The 23,398-nt window shown below is 48.3% G+C and overlaps 1 protein-coding gene across 4 annotated transcripts in view; it reads left to right on the top strand.

Annotated features, from left to right (window-relative positions):
* RGS9 (regulator of G protein signaling 9) overlaps positions 1–23,398 on the top strand; it is a 75,302-nt gene that overhangs the window by 38,535 nt on the left and 13,369 nt on the right. For 3 of the 4 annotated variants that reach the window (XM_064583642.1, XM_064583641.1, XM_045888586.3), the window contains 8 exons: positions 122–193; positions 7,926–7,955; positions 8,681–8,742; positions 10,637–10,750; positions 14,263–14,378; positions 18,095–18,182; positions 20,033–20,171; positions 22,524–22,609. In XM_064583642.1, coding sequence (XP_064439712.1) covers positions 122–193; positions 7,926–7,955; positions 8,681–8,742; positions 10,637–10,750; positions 14,263–14,378; positions 18,095–18,182; positions 20,033–20,171; positions 22,524–22,609 — 707 coding nt within the window. The remainder of the gene's footprint in view (positions 1–121; positions 194–7,925; positions 7,956–8,680; positions 8,743–10,636; positions 10,751–14,262; positions 14,379–18,094; positions 18,183–20,032; positions 20,172–22,523; positions 22,610–23,398) is intronic. The other variant, XM_054510733.2, reaches the window with a different exon arrangement.

The raw sequence follows: 23,398 nt of genomic DNA, 5'->3' as shown, positions 1-23,398 counted from the left end.
GCTAAGCCACAAGCCCTTCTCAGCTCAGTCTCATAATTGGCAGTTTGGCCAAGATCCAAAGTTAATCAGAAACTGGAGATTCTTCCAGTGGTGGTTCTTACATTGTTTTTATTCCATTCAGCCGGGAATGAACAATGTGCTGGACTATGGCCTGGACCGAGTGACCAATCCGAATGAAGTCCAGGTAAACCAGGTAGGTCTCGGCTGCATACTTTGGGCAGAGCCTAGGTCAGGTTCTTAGGCTGGGGAGTTGTCCACACGACTATTGTCTGTTTGTGTCTGTTGGGGCAATGATGTCTTCCCTTTGGGACTGCCAAAAAGATATCATGTGATTCCAGTGTCAGGGGCAGGGCCATGACAAGGGTCTTGTGTGATGATAGACGAGGGAATGTAGAGTGCAGGTCAGAGCAAATGGGATCTATGTGGATGGGCTTTAGACTTTTCCAAGGCAGTTCCCCCTTTGAAAATCTGGTGAAAGTTATGAACCCATTCCGCCCAGATGCCCAGACAGACATTTTGCACACAATTTCAGCCAGTTCCCTGATGTCCTGGAGACTATAGGCCCCAGGCTCAAAACCCTTGAATCAACTTCCGATTTAAACCTTAATCCACATGACCTAGAATGTCCCACTTTCTTTTGCATCTCAGTAGGGTGGGGCCTTTGCAAAGATTCTCTTACGCTTTTAGTTTTAGAAGGACCCTTTTCCCAAATAGGCCACCATTTAAGATGGGTGGCCATTTTCCTAAAACCATTTTTTATTTAAAGAAATGCAGTGCATAAGCTGCTGAAACAGTAGGCATCCAGGGTAGGGTTTCTCAACCATGGCACTATTATTTGGGGCCAGATAATTCCTTGGGGGGATTTCTTGCATGTTGTGGGACATTTGGCAGCACCTCTGGACTCTACCCACTGGATCCCAGTAACTCCATGCTTTTCCCTGCCAGCCTCCCAGTCCTGACAATCACAAATGTCCCCAGGCATTGTCCAGTGTGCCCTGGGAAACAAGATTGGCCCGACCGAGAATCATGGAGCCTAAAACACACTTGACCTAGTCTTAGATGGTTCCAATGCTTTCTGTCTAATGTCCATGGGCAGCAAGGGGTCAGGGACATTTTAGCCTCATGTGTCATCTCTAAGCCCTGGCAGTACCTAAAGGCGTGAGTGGGAGGTGAGAAGAATATGCTGGAAAGGAGGAAGAAGGAAGTCCACTGGGACCTGGAACTCAAGATAGCTGTGGGGACCCCCACCAGTGCAGAGACAGAGGCATGGGTTTAGGGATGGAGTCCATGTGAAGAGGGGATATTGAGTCCCCAGAGGGCGTCCCCTGGGGCATTGCTAGGTCCCCTGCCCACAACTCAAAGTGATCCTGCCTTTAATACATCCATGGCACTGTCAGCCTTCACGGCCTTTTCCACGTTCCCCTCGTCAGATGACAGGTAATTGCTGAGGCTTGTAGGCTTGGTTGCTATGGAAACAGAATCATCAAGGAAAATACTGAACCGGGGTGGAAGATTTGCTTTTTTTTTTTTAATGGATAACTGGCAGTTCTGGAAACCTCTGTGGTGTGGAGGAGGGGAGGGTACAGGTGGAAAGCACATCACTCTACTCTGACCCTAGCCAGCTGGGATTTGGCTTACCTGTGTGAGTGTGTGTGTGCGTGTGTGTGTGCGCGTGCATGAGTGTGTGTGTGTGTGGTGCAGGGGGCCTTACACTCCAGCTCTGGGAGGACAGCTGAGGAGCTGAGGTGCTCCATCCTCCATGCTGTTTGGGGGTAACTTCCAAGGAGCCTCGCCAGACCCCTTCTCACTGAGAGAGAATCTTCAGGCTCATGGGCGGTCAGGCTGGAAGAAGAGCATACCTTCTGGCACTTACTACGCACTTCTTGCCAGATGCTCAGAGTCAGAACACCAGACAGTGCGTGAGGCTGGGGGCTGTCCCTCCCATGGCCATGTTTGACACGGGGGTGCTTTCACTTTGTTTATCCTTCATCTCTCTCTGTCTCTCTCTCTCCCACCAGCTCTCTTTCTCCTGTCTGCACTCTGGCTACTCTGGAGTATTCTGAAGAATAAAGAACCGTAATTCTCATGCGAGCGCGGCCTCTCCCTCTCTGCCAGCCCCACTGTGTGTCAGGCTCAGCCACTGGGGGGACGGAGGCTGGTGCCATGTTTGATGTGTTGGCAGCATTTCCCGCCGACTGACCAAGTGGCCCCCGATTTTCCCAGTTTATCTGCCCTGAGGGGAGAGGGTCGAGAGGACGTGAAGTGTCCCTGTGAGGCCTTGGCCGTGCAGAGGTTCTAGATTTTTGTCTCGTTCCGGAGAAGATCTCTCATTGCTGGTTTGAAGAGAGAGGCCATTTCTGAGAATTAGTAAATTCTTGAAAAGATGCCTGATTTCCTTAAATGGAGGCAAATAACCCCAAAGAACACCAGCAAGCGTAAGAAAGAGGCTGTTCGGTTGGCGGTGTCCTAGGGCTCCAGGTGACCCACCTCCTTAGGCTGGTGGGTCACCCGGTTGGTGTGGCCGCCCAGCCCTGGGAGGACCTGCCCGTGGTCCCAAGCCCGCACCCAGAGAGCGTGTCCTCTCTCAGTTCCCCTACCTTGGGGCACACGCAGCCCCCCATCTTCCTTTTATTTCACTGAGGAGATAAAATGGTGGTCGGGCACTAGCCATGGGTGGTGGCATGCCTAGGGCTGGCCTTTCCTCTCCTGACCCCGACAGGGTGACCGTAGTCATTTTGTGATGAGGGCCAGTGTGGTGTGTTGAAGAAAGCTTTGATCTCACCGTGAGTCCCAGCTCAGCCGTTCCCTGGACATGTGATCTTGGACAAGCTCTTGAGTTACTCATAGCCTTAAGTTTCCTTACCCATAAAATGGGAATAACAGTAGCTCCTTCCTCCGAGGATTAAATGAGGTCATTTATGTGAAGTGTCTGGAATGGCATCCAACATGCAGAGGCGCTCCAGGGACAGTAGCTGTCATTATCCTAATGGTCACCATGCTGTGAGAGAGGTCATTTCTGGGATGGTGCAGGAGAGGGTCCTGGACTTTTCTAAAAGACAGAGAGGGAATGTGATTGGAGAGGGGAGGGACGGCTTAGGAAAGAGAATGGACTTTCAGATTGGGCCCAGGTCAAATTCCTGGTTCTGTCATTTATTGGCTCTGTGACTTCCCAGGTCTGTGACTCTTGCTCTTTTCTGATCCCCATTATTACCCCCCCACCGGCCCCTGCCCCCAACCACACCCTTCCAGTCTGCACCCAGGGTCAGTATCATGGGAGGTGACCTGCCTACTGGGCCATAGCTCTGCACTCAGTAGGGCCCTGCGCTTGGGCTAGTGTTCGCCTGGCATCGCCTTAAAATTCTTAATGCTTTCTTTGGATGAGGGGTCCTGCATGTGCATTTTGCACCTGGCCCTGCAAATAGCGCCATCTGTCCTGCCTCCAACTGATCAGGAAGCTCGCTACAGGACAGACTACTTCAGGGGATTGCGACCTCAAATTCTTGTCTCTTTGGGCAGGTCGCTTCTTCCCATCTCTTGTCTGCTTTGCATTAACTCCGTCAGTCCCCAGACTTCCTGGATTCTGACTTTTGACCCTCTCTCTGCTCTCAGTGCCTATATTCCCTGATTCCTCATGGTTGTCCCCATCTTGTATTTCACTCTGTGGCTTGCCCGACCCCTCACCTCTGTTTCAGTGCATATTCCTGCCTGGCTGCCTGGTCCCAGGTCCTTGCTTGTCCCTCCTCCTTGCTTCCCACACCCCTGTCTGCAATGGCCCCAGGCCCTCCCAGGGCATGGCCTGACTGACCCCTCCTGCCCTGTGACAATTTTCTGCAGCCCGCATCCGGGTTGGGAGGCCAACAAGCCAGCCACAGAGCTGTGTAAACAGGCTCTAGAAGCGTCCCTATTTGGGTAACTCCTGTAAAGGAAAAAGAATAAGTTAGAATTCCAAGAATGTGTAGTATTTGAAGATTCTTTAGGCAGAGTATCTTACAGTAGCACAGTGTGTCACTCGGATGAGGAATAAAGAAGCGACTTCCCTCCAGCAGGGCCAACTGTTGGGAAGGCAACGGGTTTGTGCATGAATTACAGGGAGAAAAAAATGTTTATTTCTTATGTTGTCATGAAGTGGTTGTCTTGAATTGGTTAGAAATGTGTGTGCGTGCGCGCGTGCGTGCGTGTGTGTTTTCTGATGACTTCACTTTAATGTCTTTTTTATGGCCTTTGGTTGAGTAATAACAACATGGACAGGCTTATGAGATTTAGCAAATAAAAATACTGGATGCTCAGTTGAATTTGATTATCAGATAAACCACGAGGAACTTCTTTAGTATCAGTATGTCCCAAATATTGCAGGGGCATCTTGTGTTTTATCTTGTAATTAGGGTCTACACCACACTGTGCCTCCTCTCAGCAATAGTGTATGAACCCTACTCAGTAGCCCTAGTATGTTGAGCCTCTGCTCTGTGCCAGTCACCTCTCTGTATTATCTCATTTAATGCCCTCCCCCTTTCGTGATCCCCCTTTACAAAGGAGGAAAGAGGCTTTGAAATGCTAAATAACTCATCCAAAGTCATAGAGCCAATAAGTGGCAGAACCAAGAATTTGACCTGGGCCCAATCTGAAAGTCTGTTCTCTTTCCTAAGCCGCCCCTCCCTTCCCCGATCATGTTCCCTTTCTGTCTTTTAGAAAAGTCCAGGACCCTCTCCTGCACCATCCCTATGTCCACACACACTTAACAGGACAGAGATGGCCTGTATGTCCATCTAGAGGAAGCTGATCCCATGGAAAGCTATTTTTAAAGCTAGAAACCAGTAAAATCCATGTGGGAAATCCAAGGTAGAGGTGGGGAAGCCTCCGATTCAACCAAATCCACTGCTGTCCAACTCCCAGAGGGTGGCCGGTAATCCTGGAAATCCGAGAATAGTCAGCAAACCGCACCACCGATGCAGAAGCCCTAGTGGGGTAATACAATCAAATAAAGTGAATTAAAATATGAAATATTTTAACACACCGAAGACTGAGATAATGGCCCCAGAAATATATTAGGCTAAAAGCCAGGCCATGCCAGGTGGAGGAGAGATGAGTGTGGTTGACTTGCAGGGACGGCTCCCCACGGAGCCCAGAGAAGGACAGGCAGACTGAGGATCTGGCTCATTTAGTCTCTGTTGGTCCGCTCAGGAGTCCCATGCTTGCAGGAGGTTTGATCTTGGCTCCTGGGCACTTGGCAGGAGGGTGTTCAGGCACTCTGGCTGCTGAGCACAGGCCTAGTATGATTGCAATCTTTACCACTGTTAGTGTTTTTTCTTCCTTAGCTTTATTGAGAGGTCACTGACATAAGTATATAAATTTAAGGTGTACAGTGTGATCATTAGAGCTATGCATACATTGCAAAATGATTACTACAATAAGGTTAGTTAACACCTCCACCCCTTTGCATAATTAGGATTTTTTTTTGAGTGTGTGGTGATGACATTTAAGATCTACTCTCTTTAACAACTTTCAAGTATATAAAACAGTATTGTTAGTTAAAGTCACCTTGCTGTGCGTCAGATCGCCAGATCTCATTTCTCTTACAGCCGGGAGTTTGTTTTTCTGTCATTAGTGTTGATTAAAGAGTGTTTCCTGTCTTTCTGTTGCATCTTGTGATTGGGGCTTTATCTCTCTTTTTGTTTTAATTTAATTTAATTTAATTTAATTAGTTTTTTTTTTTAAGATATTTATTTATTTGACAGAGAGGGACACAGCAAGAGAGGGAACACAAGCAGAGGGAGTGGGAGAAGGAGAAGGAGGCTTCCCTTGGAACAGGGAGCCCGATGTGGGGCTCGATCCCAGGACCCTGGGATCATGACCTGAGCCGAAGGCAGACGCTTAACGACTGAGCCACCCAGACGCCGCATTGTTTTAATTTTAAATTAAATGGCCGGACAGAATCAGTCCACGGTGTAGCACCCGTGGCTTTAAGGCAAAGAAGGAACTGGTGAAGAGTGTAGGCTTTTTTTCTGAGCCTCATGGATCACTCCTCAGCTTTGCAAATGGAAAATCTAGGCTTGAATCCTGGCTCAACCAGTTGCTGAGCAGGAGGTTTTGAGAGAGTTGCTGTAATATCTCAGTGGCTAGGTATCCCCAGCTGAAAATCAGAATAAGAAAACTTCCCTCCCTTAAACTTTGTAAGGGATCAGAGAGGTGTAAATTGCTTTGCACTAATTGCTAAGTGGTTACTATTATAGGCAAAGGTCCGGAGTCCACTTTGAACAGAAGGTGTAGACCAGTAGATATGATTTTTAATCCACTTGAGCACACTCTAACAAGAGAGTCTGATTGTATTAGATTTGAATGCAAAGCCACTCTGGTCCCAGGGTCCTTTTCTTCCTGAAATGTTAGTCTTCTAAAACAGTGCCTTATGTTAAGAGACAATAGAAAGAGATAATCAGTGTCGTTGCCAAAATATGGATCATTTGGGGAGTGTCTTCAACTGGTTAGGTGGAAAAATATTCTATTAAGCTTAGAATACATCTCCATTTTTCTAGGCCTCCAAGCACATGGCAGTTATCATTTATCTGAGGTTTTTTGAGCATCTACCGTGCACCAGAAATTAGGCTAGAGGCAGGCATGGTCGCCCTGCTCCTAATGGTGCCTGGTGGGTGATACATATATGAAATAGAATGGCACAAACAAATATTTAATTACAGTTGTGGTAAGTGCTATGAAGGAAGAAGTTAGGGTGTGTGTGAGTCCAAAACAGAGAGACCTACATTTAATATTTGAGATAACTCTCCCTACTCTCCCACCCTGGAAAAAAGGTTTCCTCTGAAAAGCAGTGACATAAAAGCAATCCACTGAAGCAAAATGAAACCCCGCATGGGTTAGAAAGGAGAGTTACGTATGTGACATTCCAGATCAGACCCTCCTCCATTCCTTGTCAATGGGCTCATGGCCCAGTACTTATTTTACTAACTGGCTAAGGGAAATAGTGTCCTCCTTGGGCTTCTGATTCTCTTCTCAGTGAAGATCTGGTTGTATTCAGCTGCTTGGATACCGGCAGCCAGGAACGGAGATGATCAATTTAAAGTATGAGAGTCAGTACCAAGCGGCCCCTGGACACAACCAAAGCTAGGAAAACCAGGACTGGAATCACCAACTATGCCCAATTTTTGAGAGTTGCATGGAGCCGAAAAGTGTTGCTAAGGAAGCATGTCAGATTATAGAGGATTTTAGTAGGAGGCAGGTCTGAATGGTTTCCAGGAGCTTCTAAGAGCCTATACATGGAGTCTTTTTTGAGAGCCAGCCTTTCCCTGCTCAATCGCAAAAAATCCAGAGAGAGGATGCAGCTCACCCCAGGCAAGAACCTGCTTCAGCTGCTTCAACAAGAGGATAGGACCCACCTGATATGATCTGCATTGGTACAGCTCCACTCTAGGACAGCTCTCGGTGGACGCCAGTCTCAAGTTTTTTAATTGTGTGCTTTATGTTTGGCAATGTGGCTCCCCCCCACCGCCAGTTTGTATTGGTCAAGTTGTTATGAATACCTGAGGAATGGATCTCACCATTCAGAGCTCTCTCCTGGGAGGAAAGAAACAAACTTTCCAGCTGCATATTTGTTTCCCGACTTTGTGTCTCATCCCATTTAGGATGGTTCTGTAGGCACTATGGTAGATTGGGACCAATCCCAAGCATAGTCTTGAATCATCTTGGCTTTTGGGAGAACAGTGTACAGTTATAGTAGTAAATCATATGCATTCCCTCATCAGAGCCTTAGTTGAATTAATTCTCCAGTGGCGGTGGTCATGGGAGATGCCTGTCTTTTAAGTAAGAAAAGGTGAAACTGTTTTTTTCATGGGCAGGGATTTTTATTTCTCAAATGGGTATTTGAATTATAATGACTTAATGGCATCTGTTTAATGGTTTTTGCTTCTTTGTTTTTACAGAAACAAACAATCACTGCTGTCAGAAAAGAGGTAATTAGTTTCCCAGTCCCAGGGAAGTTTGATTTTCAGTCCTCTAACAAATTATATGTACTTTGACTTTATGCTCTGCCCTCAGTAATGAAATGAAAAACGATGTGTAATGTTCAAACAATTATTTCTAAATTAATGGACCGCACAGAATGACAAAGCATCTTTTGTAAGATCGAAATGGATTGGTGCTGAGGCTCAGGATATGAAACAACATCAGAAGGCCCAGATCTGAAGGACGTGGGATGGATGCCATAGTGTCTGCCTCCCTACCCCGATCCCTGCTCCTACAATGACAGGGCCGTTCAGAACCTCTCTGAATAGACACACTACCTATTTTGGCAAATCTTGTGTCCAGGGCCCAAGACAGAGCCCTGGAAGGCATTGGCTCTTGAGGTTAGCCCTGCTCTGTGAGTCAGGGGCACCTGAGGGGAAAGCCCAGCATCTGTCCCCATGTCTCGATTTAATGCTCCTTAGAACTTTTTGTATTTCCAATTGGTGCCTTTTCCCAGACTGATACATGATGGGTTATGGAGGCCTCTAATTTGGAGTTTGGGATCACCTGTCTGCCGTGGCCCTGTGTCCTGTTAGTACTGTGGTGGGTGGCTTGAGGGGGTGGGATGGCAGGGAAGTGGCTTCTGGTTCTGGAGGGCACGTGTAAGGGCTGGTGTTAGTGGCACTCAAGGGTGGGGAAGTTGGGCATCCTTTAACCACTGTGTCTCTTCCAGATCATGTATTACCAACAGGCCTTAATGAGGTCCACTGTGAAGTCTTCAGTGTCCCTCGGAGGGTATGTCTCTAATTTGTTGGTCTTGCTGAGATTTGAACAAGAGGTAGACAAGAGGAGAACCTTCTGCTTTAAGGCAAACTTGAGCAGTCTTGGGCTGACATAAGATCCTAAGGAGCTCTGAAGGATGAAACCAGTCTTTTAAGGATTAAATTCCTAGGTCCTCAGTCTGCGTGTGTCCAGGTCTCATCTTGGGTTAGGCAAAATCAGGGATGGGTGAGGTTTTATACAAGCCTCACCTTTCTTGGAATCCACTAATGTGTGGATGGACAAGGTGGGAAGAATAGAAATTCATAGACTGGACCCTGTGGGGGATCCACAGTAGCCCGTGTTCCTATGAGTACCCACTCAAATTTATTAGAGATATGTGAGTTACATTTACTGGTTCAGTGTATTATTAAATGTCCAGTTAATCTTCGATTTAAAATCCAGTTACAATTAATTGGAAATTTACATTTGACGTATTGAACACTCAGGGTACCTTGATCCAGTCCCCCATACGACATTACTGGGGAGACACAAAAGGATTTAGTGCCCCCCAAATGTAAGCAGTTATCCTTCTAAAATGTGGACTTCATTTTAGGACCACCTTGCTAACTAAGATTTTCCTGCACACATGGCTTATTTCTGGAGAGGCACAACGTGACTACTCATTTATTTTGACTATATGAAACTTGAGTAATGGTACCGATCAAGATGGAAGATGTTGTATTTTGCCCAGTGCCTTTCTTCCAATATGGTTAGGAGTTAGGCTCCCATAAAAATCTTCAAATATCTTTTTACATCTTCCCAAATCCCTAGTTTGCAAAACCGCCCACCTGAGAAAATGTGCCCTGACCTCCCCCACATTTTTCAACCACTTCTGTCTGCAGCTGCTGAGCTCCACTGGTCACAGAAGGGCATGTACCCATATACTCAGTGGACACTCACCTTTAGGTTAAAATGATCATCATTGTTTTATGATAAAGTGAAACCCATCTACAGTGATGTTCCAGAAACCCAGTTTAATGAAACCATACAGAAAGCACATTGAAGGAGACTCCAAGGCTACTGGATACTTCTTACACCCACTTTCCAATTTTCATTTGTTTTAGTGGTTCAGTACCAGAATTTGACATCATTTGTGGTTGGACCTGAGGCCAGTTTTCTTTTTTCTTCCCTTCAGCTGCTCCACTGTAAAGGTCTTGCTGAGAAATATAAGAGGGTCTTGGGAGAAATGAAGCCAAGGAGCTTGAGTTTGTCACAGAACTATAAACTTAATGCTCTGGTATATCTCTAGGGCATGGGTTCTGTTCTATTGAAATTGCCTAGCTATGGGCAGATGTTAGAGTAGGTGTCTCATGTGTATGCCGTACTAGGAAATGTGTTGCCTGGGAAGGTCTAATTCACAGAGAAGGAATTAGCTCTTGCTCACATTTGTGAATGTGGGGTTCACACCTCATTGAGACCCCAGGCTTTGAAGTTCCCAAATGTAGGGGTTCTCCTGACAAAGGGTGGAACGTGATGTGAGGATCTCAGAGAGACCATGGCAACCTCATGCTTCCAAGATGACGCCAAGACACTGGTTTGAGCACACGCAAACCGAGTCGGCTTTGAATTTGGAAAACTCCTGATATAATATAAAGAGGCCTTATTTTAATGGAATAGGTGCGGTAGAGAAATTGCAAAGGAATTGGATGGGAAGACGATGTTTCATCTCACGAGTAGAACAGGGACAGATCCTGTCAAATACCTGCCCATCCCGAGGGCTATTAGAGCATTTTTCTAAGAAGGCAATAATAAGTATGTAACTAAATCGATAAAGAGAAAGGAGGACAGGCTGGTCAATCAACCTGAGTATTGATTTCGTCTCTTGGGTGTTGAGCTTCTAGGAAATCATTTTCCATTTGCTTTTCAGGATCGTCAAATACAGTGAGCAGTTTTTGTCCAATGACGCCATCATGTCAGGCTGCCTCCCTAGCAATCCTTGGATAACAGATGACACCCAGTTCTGGGACTTAAATGCCAAATTGTATGTATTTGAAAAAATAGCTTTTTGTGTTATAATTCATGTGCCATACAATTCATCCAGTTAAAGTGTGCAATACACTGGTTTCTACTATATTCCTAGAGTCATGCAACCATTACCACAGTTAATTTGAAAACATCTTCATCACCCAAGTAAGAACCCCTCCACCACCCAAAACCCCTCCAGCCCTAGGCAACCCCAAAACTACTTTCTCTGTGCCTTTGCCAACTTGGACATTTCATATAAATGGAATCGTATAATATGTGATCTTTTGTGATTAGCTTTTTTCCACTGAGCATAATGCTTTCAGGGTTCATCTGGGTGGTGCAGTGGATTAGTACTCCATCCTTATTTATGGCTGAGTGATATTCACTGTAAGGAGATAGACTTTTTAAAAATCCATTCATCAGTTGATGGACATTCGGGTTGTTTCCGTCTTTTAGCTGTTATGAATAATGCTGCTGTGAACATTCGTGTCCAGGTTTCTGTGTGGACGTATGTGTTCACTTCTCTTGGTTGTGTACCTAGGAGTGGAAATGCTGGGTCAGACGGTAACTCTGTATTCACAATATATTGCTTCTGAAAAGAAAACGATCTTTTTTATGGCTTTGCATTTTTGACATCTAATGAGAGGAAAAATAAGGTCCTGGAGGGCAGGGCCCTCTACCTGCCTTGGCAATTATACCACTCACTGCTTTGCTCTGTTTGTGAATTATAAACAGTTATGGCTCTTGACAAAGGCGGAAATGCAGAAAGACAGCGTAAGCCAATGAAGGAAGAAGAGAAGGTGTAATAGTCACACCAGAGGGAAAGATGGAAGAGGAGGGGAGGAAGGAAGGGGCTGGTAGGAGTGGATAAGGCAGGTGGGGTGATGGGAAAGATCGAGAGCATCAGGTGCATACCACAGTTCAGGTCGCCACCAAAGTCATTACCACGTAAGGCCTGAGGACATGCAGGTAGGACAGATCCAGCTCAGTGGAGAGACATAGCTTTCCCATAGCTTGGGGAACCCTTGCACCCATTCCTTCTGGCCTGCTATGGGCAGCTGATGGGTTAAAGAGGGCTCTCATCTGGAGTTTGGGGTCACCTGTCTACAAGTGTCACTTGCAGAGCTGAAGACTCTAGAACCACCCACTGGAGAAGCTTCCCTCTCACTCTGGGGGCTCCAGTTATTGTGGTGGTTTTCTGGAGCCTACGCCTGCCTCCCAGGGTGTCAGGGCAGAGAAGTGACCTGAATCTCCTTGTGTGCAAGGATGTGCAGAATTCCGCCGTCCGTGAGGAGACGGTGGAGCCACCTGGCCAGGAGAAGGGTTGTCCCGGGAGGGCTTGGGACAGAGGTGTGGAGAGCCGCCGGATTTTATTTTATTTTTTATTTTATTTTTTTTAAAGATTTTATTTATTTATTTGACAGAGAGAGAGATAGCGAGAGCAGTAACACAAGCAGGGGGAATGGGAGAGGGAGAAGCAGGCTTCTTGCCGAGCAGGGAGCCCGATGTGGGACTCGATCCCAGGACCCTGGGATCACGACCTGAGCCGAAGGCAGACGCTTAACGACTGAGCCACCCAGGCGCCCCAGAGCCGCCGGATTTTAAATGAAATGGAGAATATGGTATTGAAGCATGAGGCAGAGATTTGCTGGGGAAAAGAACACGGGAGGTACCAAATGTCCCGCTGAAAACAGGAAGCCTTGTTCGGAATGGGTGAGATCTTAAAGCTGTATTAAAATCACCTGGGAGGGTTCAAAATGAAAAAGAAACAAAAACCAATGTCCAGGGGCGCCTGGGGGGCTCGGTTGGTTAAGCGACTGCCTTCGGCTCAGGTCATGACGCTGGAGTCCCGGGATGGAGTCCCTCAACGGGCTCCCTGCTCAGCGGGGTGTCTGCTTGTCCCTCTGACCCTCCCCACTCTCATGCCCTCTCTGTCTTTCTCTCTCTCTCAATAAAGAAATAAAAATCTTTTAAAAAAATCCCAATGTCCAGCCTTCACCCCCAAAGCCTCTTAATTGGCCCAGGCTACCTTCTTATCCTCACCAGTGGTTTTTAGAAGCTGCCATTGACTTTAATGAACAGCCGGGATTCCTAACACCAGTTTGGAGCTTTGGTTCCCAGTGTGGTCCCTGGACCAGTAGCTGCAGCATCCCTGGGGAGCTTGTTAGAAATGCAAATTCTCGGGCGCCTGGGTGGCTCAGTCGGTTAAGCGACTGCCTTCGGCTCAGGTCATGATCCCGGAGTCCCGGGATCGAGTCCCACGTCGGGCTCCCTGCTCAGCAGGGAGTCTGCTTCTCCCTCTGACCCTCCTCCCTCTCGTGGTCTCTGTCTCTCATTCTCTCTTTCAAATAAATAAATAAAATCTTAAAAAAAAAAAAAAAGAACTGCAAATTCTCGGCCCCACCGACCCCTGTGAATCCGGAACTTAAGGGATAGTGCCCCGCAGTGTGTGTTTGTCTGAGTCTTCCAGGTGATTCGGACGCATGCTGAAGTTCGCACACCACTGTTTTTGTTCGTTTGTTTTTTGGAATTGCTTCTTGTGTGAGCCTTGGTCTTCTCAGCAATAACACGGGGTTGACAAGGGTCAGCTCACAGCGTTCTCTTAAGGACCCAGTGACGTGCGTGTAAAGCACAGTGCCTCCCAGGCGGTGACATTCTGTAAATGGTGGCTCTTAATGTTAGTACAGGGTTGTTACTGTTTTCACGCTCTTGTCAGAGAAAGCATGAACCTGCTTGGCTGATTTAGAGCCCATGAATCGTAGCCGGCCACGGTTCTAGCTGCTACGTTACTGGGAGGTGTGGTGTCGTGGACTTGGAAACCTTTGTTTCCGAGGGGCTGTGTTGGGTTCTGGAGAAGTTTATAAGGAATAGGAGAAATGCCCACTCTTTTCCTCATTTTCTGGAATGTTAGACCTCAGCCAGCTGTGCTCCAGTGTCCTACCCGGGAGCATCGAGACCTTTTCTAACAGGGAAGTGGTTTGGGACTTGCGTCTTGGATCGGGCTCTGAGGGAGGGTGCCTCGGTGACAGTAGGGTCTGCCTGGGGCTCGGGGCCTGCGGGCAGGCACAGGAAGAATCATCGACTCCTCCTAGATGCGCCTGTGCTCCCGTGGTGAAGGGGCGTGGGGCGGGATGGCAGTGACCCCAGCACCCATCACCGGTGCTGCTCTGGAATTTTCTTCTGGTCTGGTGGGGTAGCCTGACCGACCCTCTGCTGGCCAGTCTCCACAGGCCTTGGAGGGGGGCATCTGTGTTCCTTTGCCCTGAAGAAGAAGGGAGCCGGCCGGAGTATGAGGCTGTTCGCTGTGAGCATCCTTCTTACCTCTGGGGTACCAGCTTTCCAGATGAGTCCCAGGGGACTTATCTGAGGCTGCATGTTCCTAGCAAGTGATTATGTGGTTTGTCTGTCTGTGCAGGGATTGAGGGAGGAGGACTGGGTTGAGCCCTGGGCCATGGGACTCGTGAGCTTAGTGGGGGCCCGTGCCTTGAATTGAGTGTCTGGTGCATTTACAAATCATCATCCTTGCAGGGTAGAAATCCCAACCAAGATGCGAGTGGAACGATGGGCCTTCAACTTCAGTGAATTGATCCGAGACCCCAAGGGCCGACAGAGCTTCCAGTACTTTCTCAAGAAAGAATTCAGTGGTGGGTCTTTTGATTTTTTAATACAGTTTTTTGCTTTTAGAAAAAAAAAAAGAAACACTCCTGTCCTGTCTGGTATAGGGTTTCGATGATTTCTCAGTAGATGTTTTCCCAGCTCTGCTGCTGGGTGCTCTTCTTGGACATGTCCTTTCCATCTGTTCCAAGAGGCCCCACAGTTGGGGTGGGGCGGGGGCGGGGGTGGGGTGGGGCTAGGGGCTTGGATCCGCAGACGAAATCCATGCAGCTAATGCAGCATGACTCGCATATGCAAGGGCTCTGTCCCCTCTGGCTGTTCTCACTTCCTCACGCTGATTCTGGGGTCACCGATCCAAGAGTCCTGCGTCCCCTGCTGCGAAGTGCAAACTTTCCCTTTTTGTCTAGCAGCCCGGTTTCCTTCAGCTCAGCGCTTCTCTGCCCAGGTTGTGCATTCGGTTCACCTGGGGGTATTTTAAAAACATCTGCCAAGATCCCATCTCCAGATGCTCCTTTTTAAAATTGGTTTGGGGCGTGATCTCCGCAGGTGCGAGAACACCCCAGGTGATTCTCATATGTGGCTGTGATTGAGAACCACTGTCTCAGCTCCCGCTCTGCTGCCTACACACAGGGCCTTAGGAGCATGCTGGTCTTAGTGGGATGGGGGGGGCATTTTATACTCCGTCTCCGGGTGGCTCAGCATGGTAGGGAGGCACTTGTAACTTGAAAATTAAAGGCACGATTAAGACCAATTTCATCAGGCTGAGCACTCAGGTGGCTTCTCTTTTGCTTTGCAGATGTGCTTTTATATGGGATTCGTTCATTTGCTTACTGAATCCCCAGCCCTGCAGAGCATCATCATATTTGAACCTCCATTCTCAGCTGCTTCCTCCCAAGACCCATTTGTCTATGGGGTTTCGCCTGAAACTAATCCCAGGGGACACGCCATTAGCCTGTTTGACTGCCTGATGCAGCACATTACATTATAATATGGATTCCTGACAATCCTTCTCTCTAATCAAGCCTAATTGCCATGATATGATAAAACCCAGAATAGATGATGGGAAAGGCAAGTGCTTTTAGCAAGGGCCGGGAAGCAACTCTAGAAGAAGAGGCTAGGGTGCCATCTAGTGGCGAAATGACACACTGCACCCTGGGCTTACCCCACCCAGGGCTTGGTTAACAGTGAGAATCCCTTGAAAAGATTTCCCTGTGTTATTAAAATAGTATTTCTGGCGATCTCTTTAAGAGATTCCCGAATTGTGAGTTTTCTCATTTAAATAACATTAAAAAAATTGAGATCTACTTCACATACCATAAATACACGTACCATGTAATTCACATGCTGTAACCCTTTTAAAGTGTACAGTTCCGTGGTTTTTAGTGTATTCGCAAAGCTGCACAACCATCATCACTATATAATTGTAGACCATTTCTTACCACCTCATAAAGAAGCCCCTTACCCATTAAAAGCCATTCCCTCTTCCTCTCTCTTCCTCTTCCTCTCCCCCCCCCCCCGCTTTCCCCCTCCCCCACCAGTCCTAGGTGACCAGTAATTTATTGTCTATCTTAATGGATATGCCCGTTCTGGACATTTCATATAAATGGAATCATGCGATGTGTGGCTTTTTGTCTTCTTTCACACAACATAGTGTTTCCAGGATTCATCCCTATCAGAGTATTTAAGGGAATATCCCATCGTATGGATAGACCACGTTTCTCGTTTATCCATTCATACTTTGGTGGCCCTTTGGGTTGTTTAGACTTTTCGGTTCTGGTGAATAATGCTGCTTTGCACATTCATGCACACATTTTTGTGTGCTCGTTTATTTTTTTTTAAAGATTTTATTTATTTATTTGACAAAGAGAGACATAGCGAGGGAGGGAACACAAGCAGGGGGAGTGGGAGAGGGAGAAGCAGGCTTCCCGCCGAGTAGGGAGCCCGATGCGGGGCTCGATCCCAGGACCCTGGACCATGACCTGAGCCGAAGGCAGATGCTTAACGACTGAGCCACCCAGGCACCCCTAATACTTTATGGTAATAAAATATTCATCACATAAAATTTATCATTTTAACCATTTTTAAATGTATGGTTCGGTGGTGGTCAGTACGTTCACCTTGCTGTGTTCCCTCACCACCATCCATCTCCAGAGCTTTTTATCTTCCCCGAATGAAACTCTGTCCCCATGAAGCACCAACTCCCCATTCTCTCCACCCCCCAGCTCCCAGCGACCACCATTCACCCCTCTGTCTCTATGAATTTCTCTATGTTAGGTACCTCATAGAAGTGGAATCATATAACATATCTTTTTTGTCCCTTTGGATTGGCTTATTTCACTTAGCATAATGCCTTCAAGGTTCATCCATATAGTAGCCTGTGTTAGAATTTTATTCCTTTTTAAGGCTGAATCATATTCCATTGTATGTATATGCCACGTTTTGGTTATCTGTTCATCTGCTGATGGACATTTTTGCTCCCACCTTTGGCTATTGTGAATAATTGCTCATTTAATTTTAACCTTAAGCAACGGCTTGTCTTTTGCATGGGTAAGGCGGTCTACATCGCACTTGACGTGAGACTGATTGGCTGTCACTTAAAAGCATCGCTGGTCTGTCTACTCCTGCCCGTGATCTCAGTCCTAAGAACACCCTGAAGTTCATGTTGAAGAGGAAGGACCTCTCTAGAGTGATGGGACAGACGTCCACTAGTTGAGAATTGTGCTTTTTCCATTCTGACGCACCTGAGAGCTTTCCAGCAAATGCTGTGAAGAGAGAGGAGGAGGAGCTCTTGTCTGTGTCCCCATCCACAGCATGCCGTGATTTACACGCATGCACACACATATGCACGTACAACACACACGTGCGCACACTCACACGCAGCCCTCGCTGTCCCGCTGGTGTGATCATCTTTATTTTCTCAGGCAAAAGTGACCACCTGGGATGATTGTACCCAAGCGCTCACACCCCCTGTGGGTGCCGTGGAGAACTGAGTTGAAAGGAAGGGAGGGCTCAAGAGGAGACCAGCTTTCCTCCTGGGCCCAGAGGAGCTGAGTCTCTGTGGCTCCGGGGACCCTTTGTGAAGTCCCCCAGCGGCCGGGCCTTCCCCGAGAGTCAGTCAGTCAGCGTTGCTCTTGGAGAAGCCTCTCTGTAAGGACCCCTGGCTGGAATATGCCCCGCGGGGGGCTGTCGAGCAGGGGTCTGCACGCACAAGGGAGGCAGAAGTCATGTGCGCTCACCGAACATGAGCAAAGTCAACAGGGGCCTTTGTGAAGAAAGCCTATCGGGTAGCAAGCAGGACTTGCTCACAAGCCTATCCTGTGCTAACTCGTTCGAGCAGGCTCCGCTCCAACCAAACTCCAGGACAGGGGAGGCTGGGACAGTCTGAGGGGGTTGCTATGAGCTCCGACCTGCGCGTCACCCGGGAAGGGCCTGCAAGCCCAGTAGACGCATACGGCTGCAGACATGGTGGGCTCCAGTCTGGCTCATTTCAGAGACCACGCGTGGGGCAATCCCGGGGTTAACAGTGTTCTCCCGGGCTCTGGAAGTAAGACGTGCCTCCTTCTCTTGAGGGGTGTTCTGTCCAGCCTCACAGGGCGCCCTGGCTTGTTCTGCAGAGGGGAGATGCTCCCTGGGCTGCGGGGACTGAATCGGCCTCAGCTGACCCATCTCTCTTCTTTCCTCTTTTCTTCTCCCGCCATGTTTCCTGCCTGGCTTTCATCTGCATGGACCCCTCCTTCCCGTGCAGGGGAGAATCTGGGATTCTGGGAAGCCTGTGAAGATCTGAAGTACGGAGATCAGTCCAAGGTCAAGGAGAAAGCAGAGGAGATTTACAAGTGAGGACTAGCCAGATGGTTGGGAGAGCCTCCCCGTGGGCCACCCCATTGCACTGGAGTTTGAGATGGAATGGGAGGGACCACATTCCTGGTGTCAGCCTCAGTCACTGCACCTGCCATGCTATCGATAGATACCTCCCCGCTAAGGCTTGCAGCTTCCTCCCCCAGAAAGTCTGGGGAAGCACGTGATGTCACTGCCCTACTCCGACGGGAATATGCTCAGGAGTTCAAGCAAGCTGCCCTGAGTTACAGTGCGGTGCTTTGTTTTTGACTAAGCCCCCTTCGATGTCCCGAGAGGGGTGTGCATGTGTGCATGTTTGAGAGTGAGGAGAGGGACAACAGGCGGGGTAGGAACACCTCCCATCCCCAGCCATCTTAGGGAAGCGAAGACCGTAAGGGGAGGGAGCTTCCCCAAGTCTCTGGGACCGTGCACCCAGCTTGAGGTACAAATGTAGGCTCATTTCTTATTTTGCATGTAATGACTCTAGACCCCACTAACTCAGTGTAGCAGTGAGTCTGTTCCACTCCAGGCCTGCTTCTCCCCGAAATTGCCCTCTGTGTTACCCACGAACCCGAGGTTCCAGTTCAAAGGGCCAGACCTGCCTCTTCTGGCCGGGTGGGGAGGAAGGGGAGGGGTGAGGAGACCCCCAGTGCTGCTGAGCTACAGAGCTGTTGAGATGTGGGCCTGAGCATTCACCCCTTTGCACCTCTGGTGTCCTTCTGACCGACTCAGAATGGGCCACTGCAACTTTCGGGAAGGCGCCAAAAACCCCGAAGGGAAGAGCTGAGGGCTCACTCCTCATGCTTGGAGGTTCTTGCACTTTCTCAGGAATGTGCCCACCTCCTCCCACAGGGAGTGGCTGCACGCACAGAGAGAAGGCGGGGTGCAGGTGGGCTTGTCCTTCCAGGAAGGTCCTGTGACACCCATGCTCAGAACAGTCGTGCCTGACTGCCTCGCACACCACAACAAACACACACACGACTCCTAACTCCAAAGATCCCCTAGAAAAAACCCTGCTGCCTCCAACTTTCTATCAGCTTCCTTTCTCCCCAGGCTCCCCCGATATGTCATCTTCATCTGAATTCCAAAATTTTAATGAACAGTTTTGCAGTGTGGCAAAATGTTCACGGATTTCTAATCCTGAAACAAGTCAGAACGGGAAACGTTGGGGAGCCGTGCGGCTCAGTTTGCGTTTTCACTGGGGCCATCTGCAAGGATGACGCGGTCCTCCACCCCCAGGGTGCTGGGACTTTGTGCTGCCTCCTGACTCAGCGTGTGGGATTCATTTCTGACTACCTCTAGAGCACCTGGCTGGCTCTGTTGGCAGCTCTTGATCTGGGGTCAGCGAGTTTGAGCCCCACGTTGGGTGTAAAGATTACTTGAAAAAAACCCCCCAAAACCTAGACATTTCTAAATACATCTAGACTGGGCCAAGGGAGAGCAGAAGGCCTGGAACACCTGTTTGGAGGTGTCTCGGCCTGGTCCCAGGTGGGCCCCAAATCCTCCTCAATGAGGCAGAAGGCATTAAGTTGGAAATTGGATTCTTTATTCTAATGGCTGGTGTTGCCCCACCAACATTCTGCTCCCTCTCCTACGGGTTAGGAACACCAGAGTTCGGTATTCACCTTCTGAAAACTGGCACGACTGTTGTCTTGCTTCTACGAAATGTCGCTTGACAACCTGTTCAGACTCTTCAGTGTCTCCTAAAAAAAAGGCCAGCTTTCATTCCCGGGGACCCGCCTCATTCCGGGTGACCTGAGTCACGGCGATCCCTCCCTCCCAGGCAGCCGTGAACTTTCATTAGCCAGCTCGGTCGAGCAGCTGGCTGACATTTTGCTCCCCGCTCCAGGCTCTTCTTGGCCCCAGGGGCGAGACGGTGGATAAACATAGATGGCAAAACCATGGACATCACTGTCAAGGGGCTGCGGCATCCCCACCGTTACGTGCTGGATGCAGCGCAAACGCACATCTACATGCTCATGAAGAAGGTAGGTGGGCTCTGCGTGGACGCTGGTCTGGGGCCAGGAGGCCCTTCCCTTCTCAGGGACCTGGAAAAGTCTTTAGATATGGGAACACAGGGAGATGCTGTGTGGCTTCTGCTTTGCTAGTGTTGGGGTGCAGGATTGTCAGTGGGCTCTTCCCCACAACCACTGGTCTGGAACCTCCCTGGGCCTCCGGCCTCGGCGGCTGGGGTGGGGGCGGGGACCACTGACAGTTGCTCTGTGTGTCCTTAGGGGCTGTCACCCGGCCATAGTGGTCCATGTACCCCTGTCATTGGTAATGAGATGTTGCTGGAATAGCTCTTATTTCCCGAGGGCTTGGGAGTGGTAGTCATGGTGCAAAGCATGGGACTTTGTATCAAGGACCACCCATGGGACAGGACTTGCTTCTCCAGAGTCTAGTTTGTCCAGAGTCTCCTCGGGGGTGGAGTCGAGGGTCAAACTGTGTCTTCCTGCCTCCGAAGGCTGACCTCTTAGTCTCTACCCTTGAATTGTGAATGGTGGCAGTTCCGGTGGCCCCAGCCCGAAGGAAATATCACAGGTTGGGGGTGGGGGTGGGGCGTTTAGTATGTGAAAGAGACAAATATGGTGTGATTATGGTAAAACCGAGCAGGGATTCAGGGAGCCTTTCTGGGTTATTAATAAAAAGTGAACATGGTGGGAAGTTTTAGGAAATTGTTAAAAAAAACCCCAAAACCTGAGACAAAAATCAGTCTCTTTCTTAAGAAACAGAATTTGGGGCTCAGCCTTGGCCTAAGGAGGTTGCCTAGTTTGGTTCTTATTTGGTGTCATAATAAGACTTTGTTCAGGGGGTGCCTGGGTGGCTCAGTCGATTGGGCAACTGACTCTTGATTTTGGCTCATGTCAGGACCTCAGGGTCATGGGATCGGGCCCCCACAGGGAGTTCTGCGCTCAGCGGGGAATCGGTTTGGGATTCTCTCTTTCCCTCTTCCTCTGCCCCTCCTCCTGCTCACACTCTCTTTTTCTCTCTCAAATAAATAAATCTTAAAGAAAGAAATAAGACTTTCTTCAGTTGCTTTAACTTCGCATTACTACTTATTCCTCTTATGGTAAACTATCTCTAGAAACTTTCATTATGTGATGACGGTTTGTTTGAGTGGCAAATTTTTATTAGCATCCCTTAATTATATATTTTTTATTTAGTTTTGATATATACTGTGTTATAAAGAAATATTTTTACTTTGCTTCTAAGATATGTAATAGTTTAGAATTTTCACCCAGTCAGATTAGCCACTTTTCTCCACTTGCTTTCCATCAGTGGGGTTTCTCTGTTTGCCTTGCAAGAAGATTCACAGGAAGGTTCCCATAATAATGGTCTTCCTTCGGGTATTTTAACATACGTTTTGATTCTTAAAAATGTGGTTTTATACAAGCGTCCACAGAGACACCCAGGGAAGCCAGATACTTGGCAGAATGAAATGGAGTCGTGGGTAACTTAAGAACAGTGTATATGCTTAGCAGACTCTGTGTGGCTATAGGCTGTAAACTGGCAATAAACTCAATGTGACCCAGTGATCCATAATCCCCACTCCCAGACTCTGTCCTGGTTCTCATAACTTTTAGCCACCACTTAGTCTTTAGAATGGGACTGTTTCAATAAACTTAAAAAACTCTCAGTCCCTGGGTTGTTACTGTGGACATTGTCCCATATTTGTTAGAACGAGAGTTTTGAGTTGACTTGGAAGTGACAAGCATTCATGAAGTGACTTCTCTGAACCTGCCCAACGTCCCAGGAAAGATCCACACAAGAGAAACCTGACTCTGGGTCTTTTTTTTTTTTTTTTTTTAATTCTCTTGCTTTGATACCTAAATTCAGGGCAAAAAAGGGGATGTTTGTGGGCTTCGAAGTGGGTTCCATGCTCATGGCAGCTCATTTTTTTTTTGGAAGGAGGTACTGGGATGGGGGGCGAGGTGAGATACAGGTGTCCTGTCATCTCCTGCTTACCCACGGAAGACCTCCAAGGTGGATTTTAGTGTGGGGGATTATGGATCACAGTGTAGCCAAAGTACCGCAGAATCCACAGGAGGCTTGTGAAGACTCCGATGGTCCCAACCTGGGATTTTCTGATTTCGGAGGCCTGGGTGAGCCTGAAGACGTGCACTTCTAACAATTTGCCAGTGAATTTGACGCTCCCGATCCGGGGACCACACTGGAGAACTGTTGCTTTAGACACACATCTGAATGCCTTTCACACAAGGATACGGATTCCCTGAACTTTGCCATCTCGGTGCCCAGGGAGGACTCGAACACTAGAAGCATAGTAGTTTGACTTGACTCTTCCCCTCTCTTAATTACCATTTCTCTCTTGTTCCCCCTAGGATTCTTATGCTCGCTACTTAAAATCTCCAATCTATAAGGAAATGCTGGCCAAAGCTATTGAACCTCAGGGAACTACCAAGAGAAGGCAAGTGGAGAGACCTATAATTTGCTGGTTGCCTGCCGCTTTGTTTACAGGGAAGGGAGGGTCTTTTTCAGCCAAATAGCCATGATGGAGATGTGTGCTTGACAGAAATCCTGGGGACCAGGAAGGATTTCTTAGGGGTAGGATTGCCTTGTTGGCTTCATAATACCCTAGCAAGATTTCCTTAGTAATTACTGCGAGTAAAGTAAAGTGACCCTGACATGGATTTGAAAAAGTGCTGATTATCCCACCGATCGTGACCCCAGCGCAAACAGAAGCATCTCACTGGTTTGTTAATTGCTGCACTTCCTCACCTTGGAACTGCTCTGTGAGAATTAAGTTAGCCACATCCTTGTATCCTTGGAAAGTCCTAAGACCTTAGCGAGCATAGCAGACTCCACTCCCAAGAAAAACAGCCGACTCATGGGGGAGATGAACACTGACATCCTAAGTGTGACCCCAGGGACCACCTTTTAGTGAGTCCCCCGTTAACTGGCTCATGCTCACCTTCCTCATTGGAGATGTGGATCGTCCCAGCTGGCCGAACCCATGGGCAAAGGATGAAATGTTCTGAGGGGCAGTCAGAACTCTTTTCTGGGGAGGAAAGAGAAAACTCTATAGGGACTGAGGATTCCAAAGAGGAACCAAATGACAGCTTGAACAAAGACATGGGACTTTGGTGGAGGTTTTCCCAGCGCCAGCGTGTGGCCTGTCCCCCCATGGTTAGTAAATGCTGCCCTGTTTGCCAGCTCAGCTCATGCTGGGCCCTTTTCCAGCATCGCCGGTCAATTC

This window comes from Mirounga angustirostris, unplaced genomic scaffold (assembly GCF_029215605.1).
Source record: "Mirounga angustirostris isolate CCGP_5_RB_7025 unplaced genomic scaffold, mMirAng1.0.hap1 SCAF_17, whole genome shotgun sequence".
Taxonomy (NCBI): Eukaryota; Metazoa; Chordata; class Mammalia; order Carnivora; family Phocidae; genus Mirounga; species Mirounga angustirostris.
This window is presented reverse-complemented; position numbering and strand designations above follow the sequence as displayed.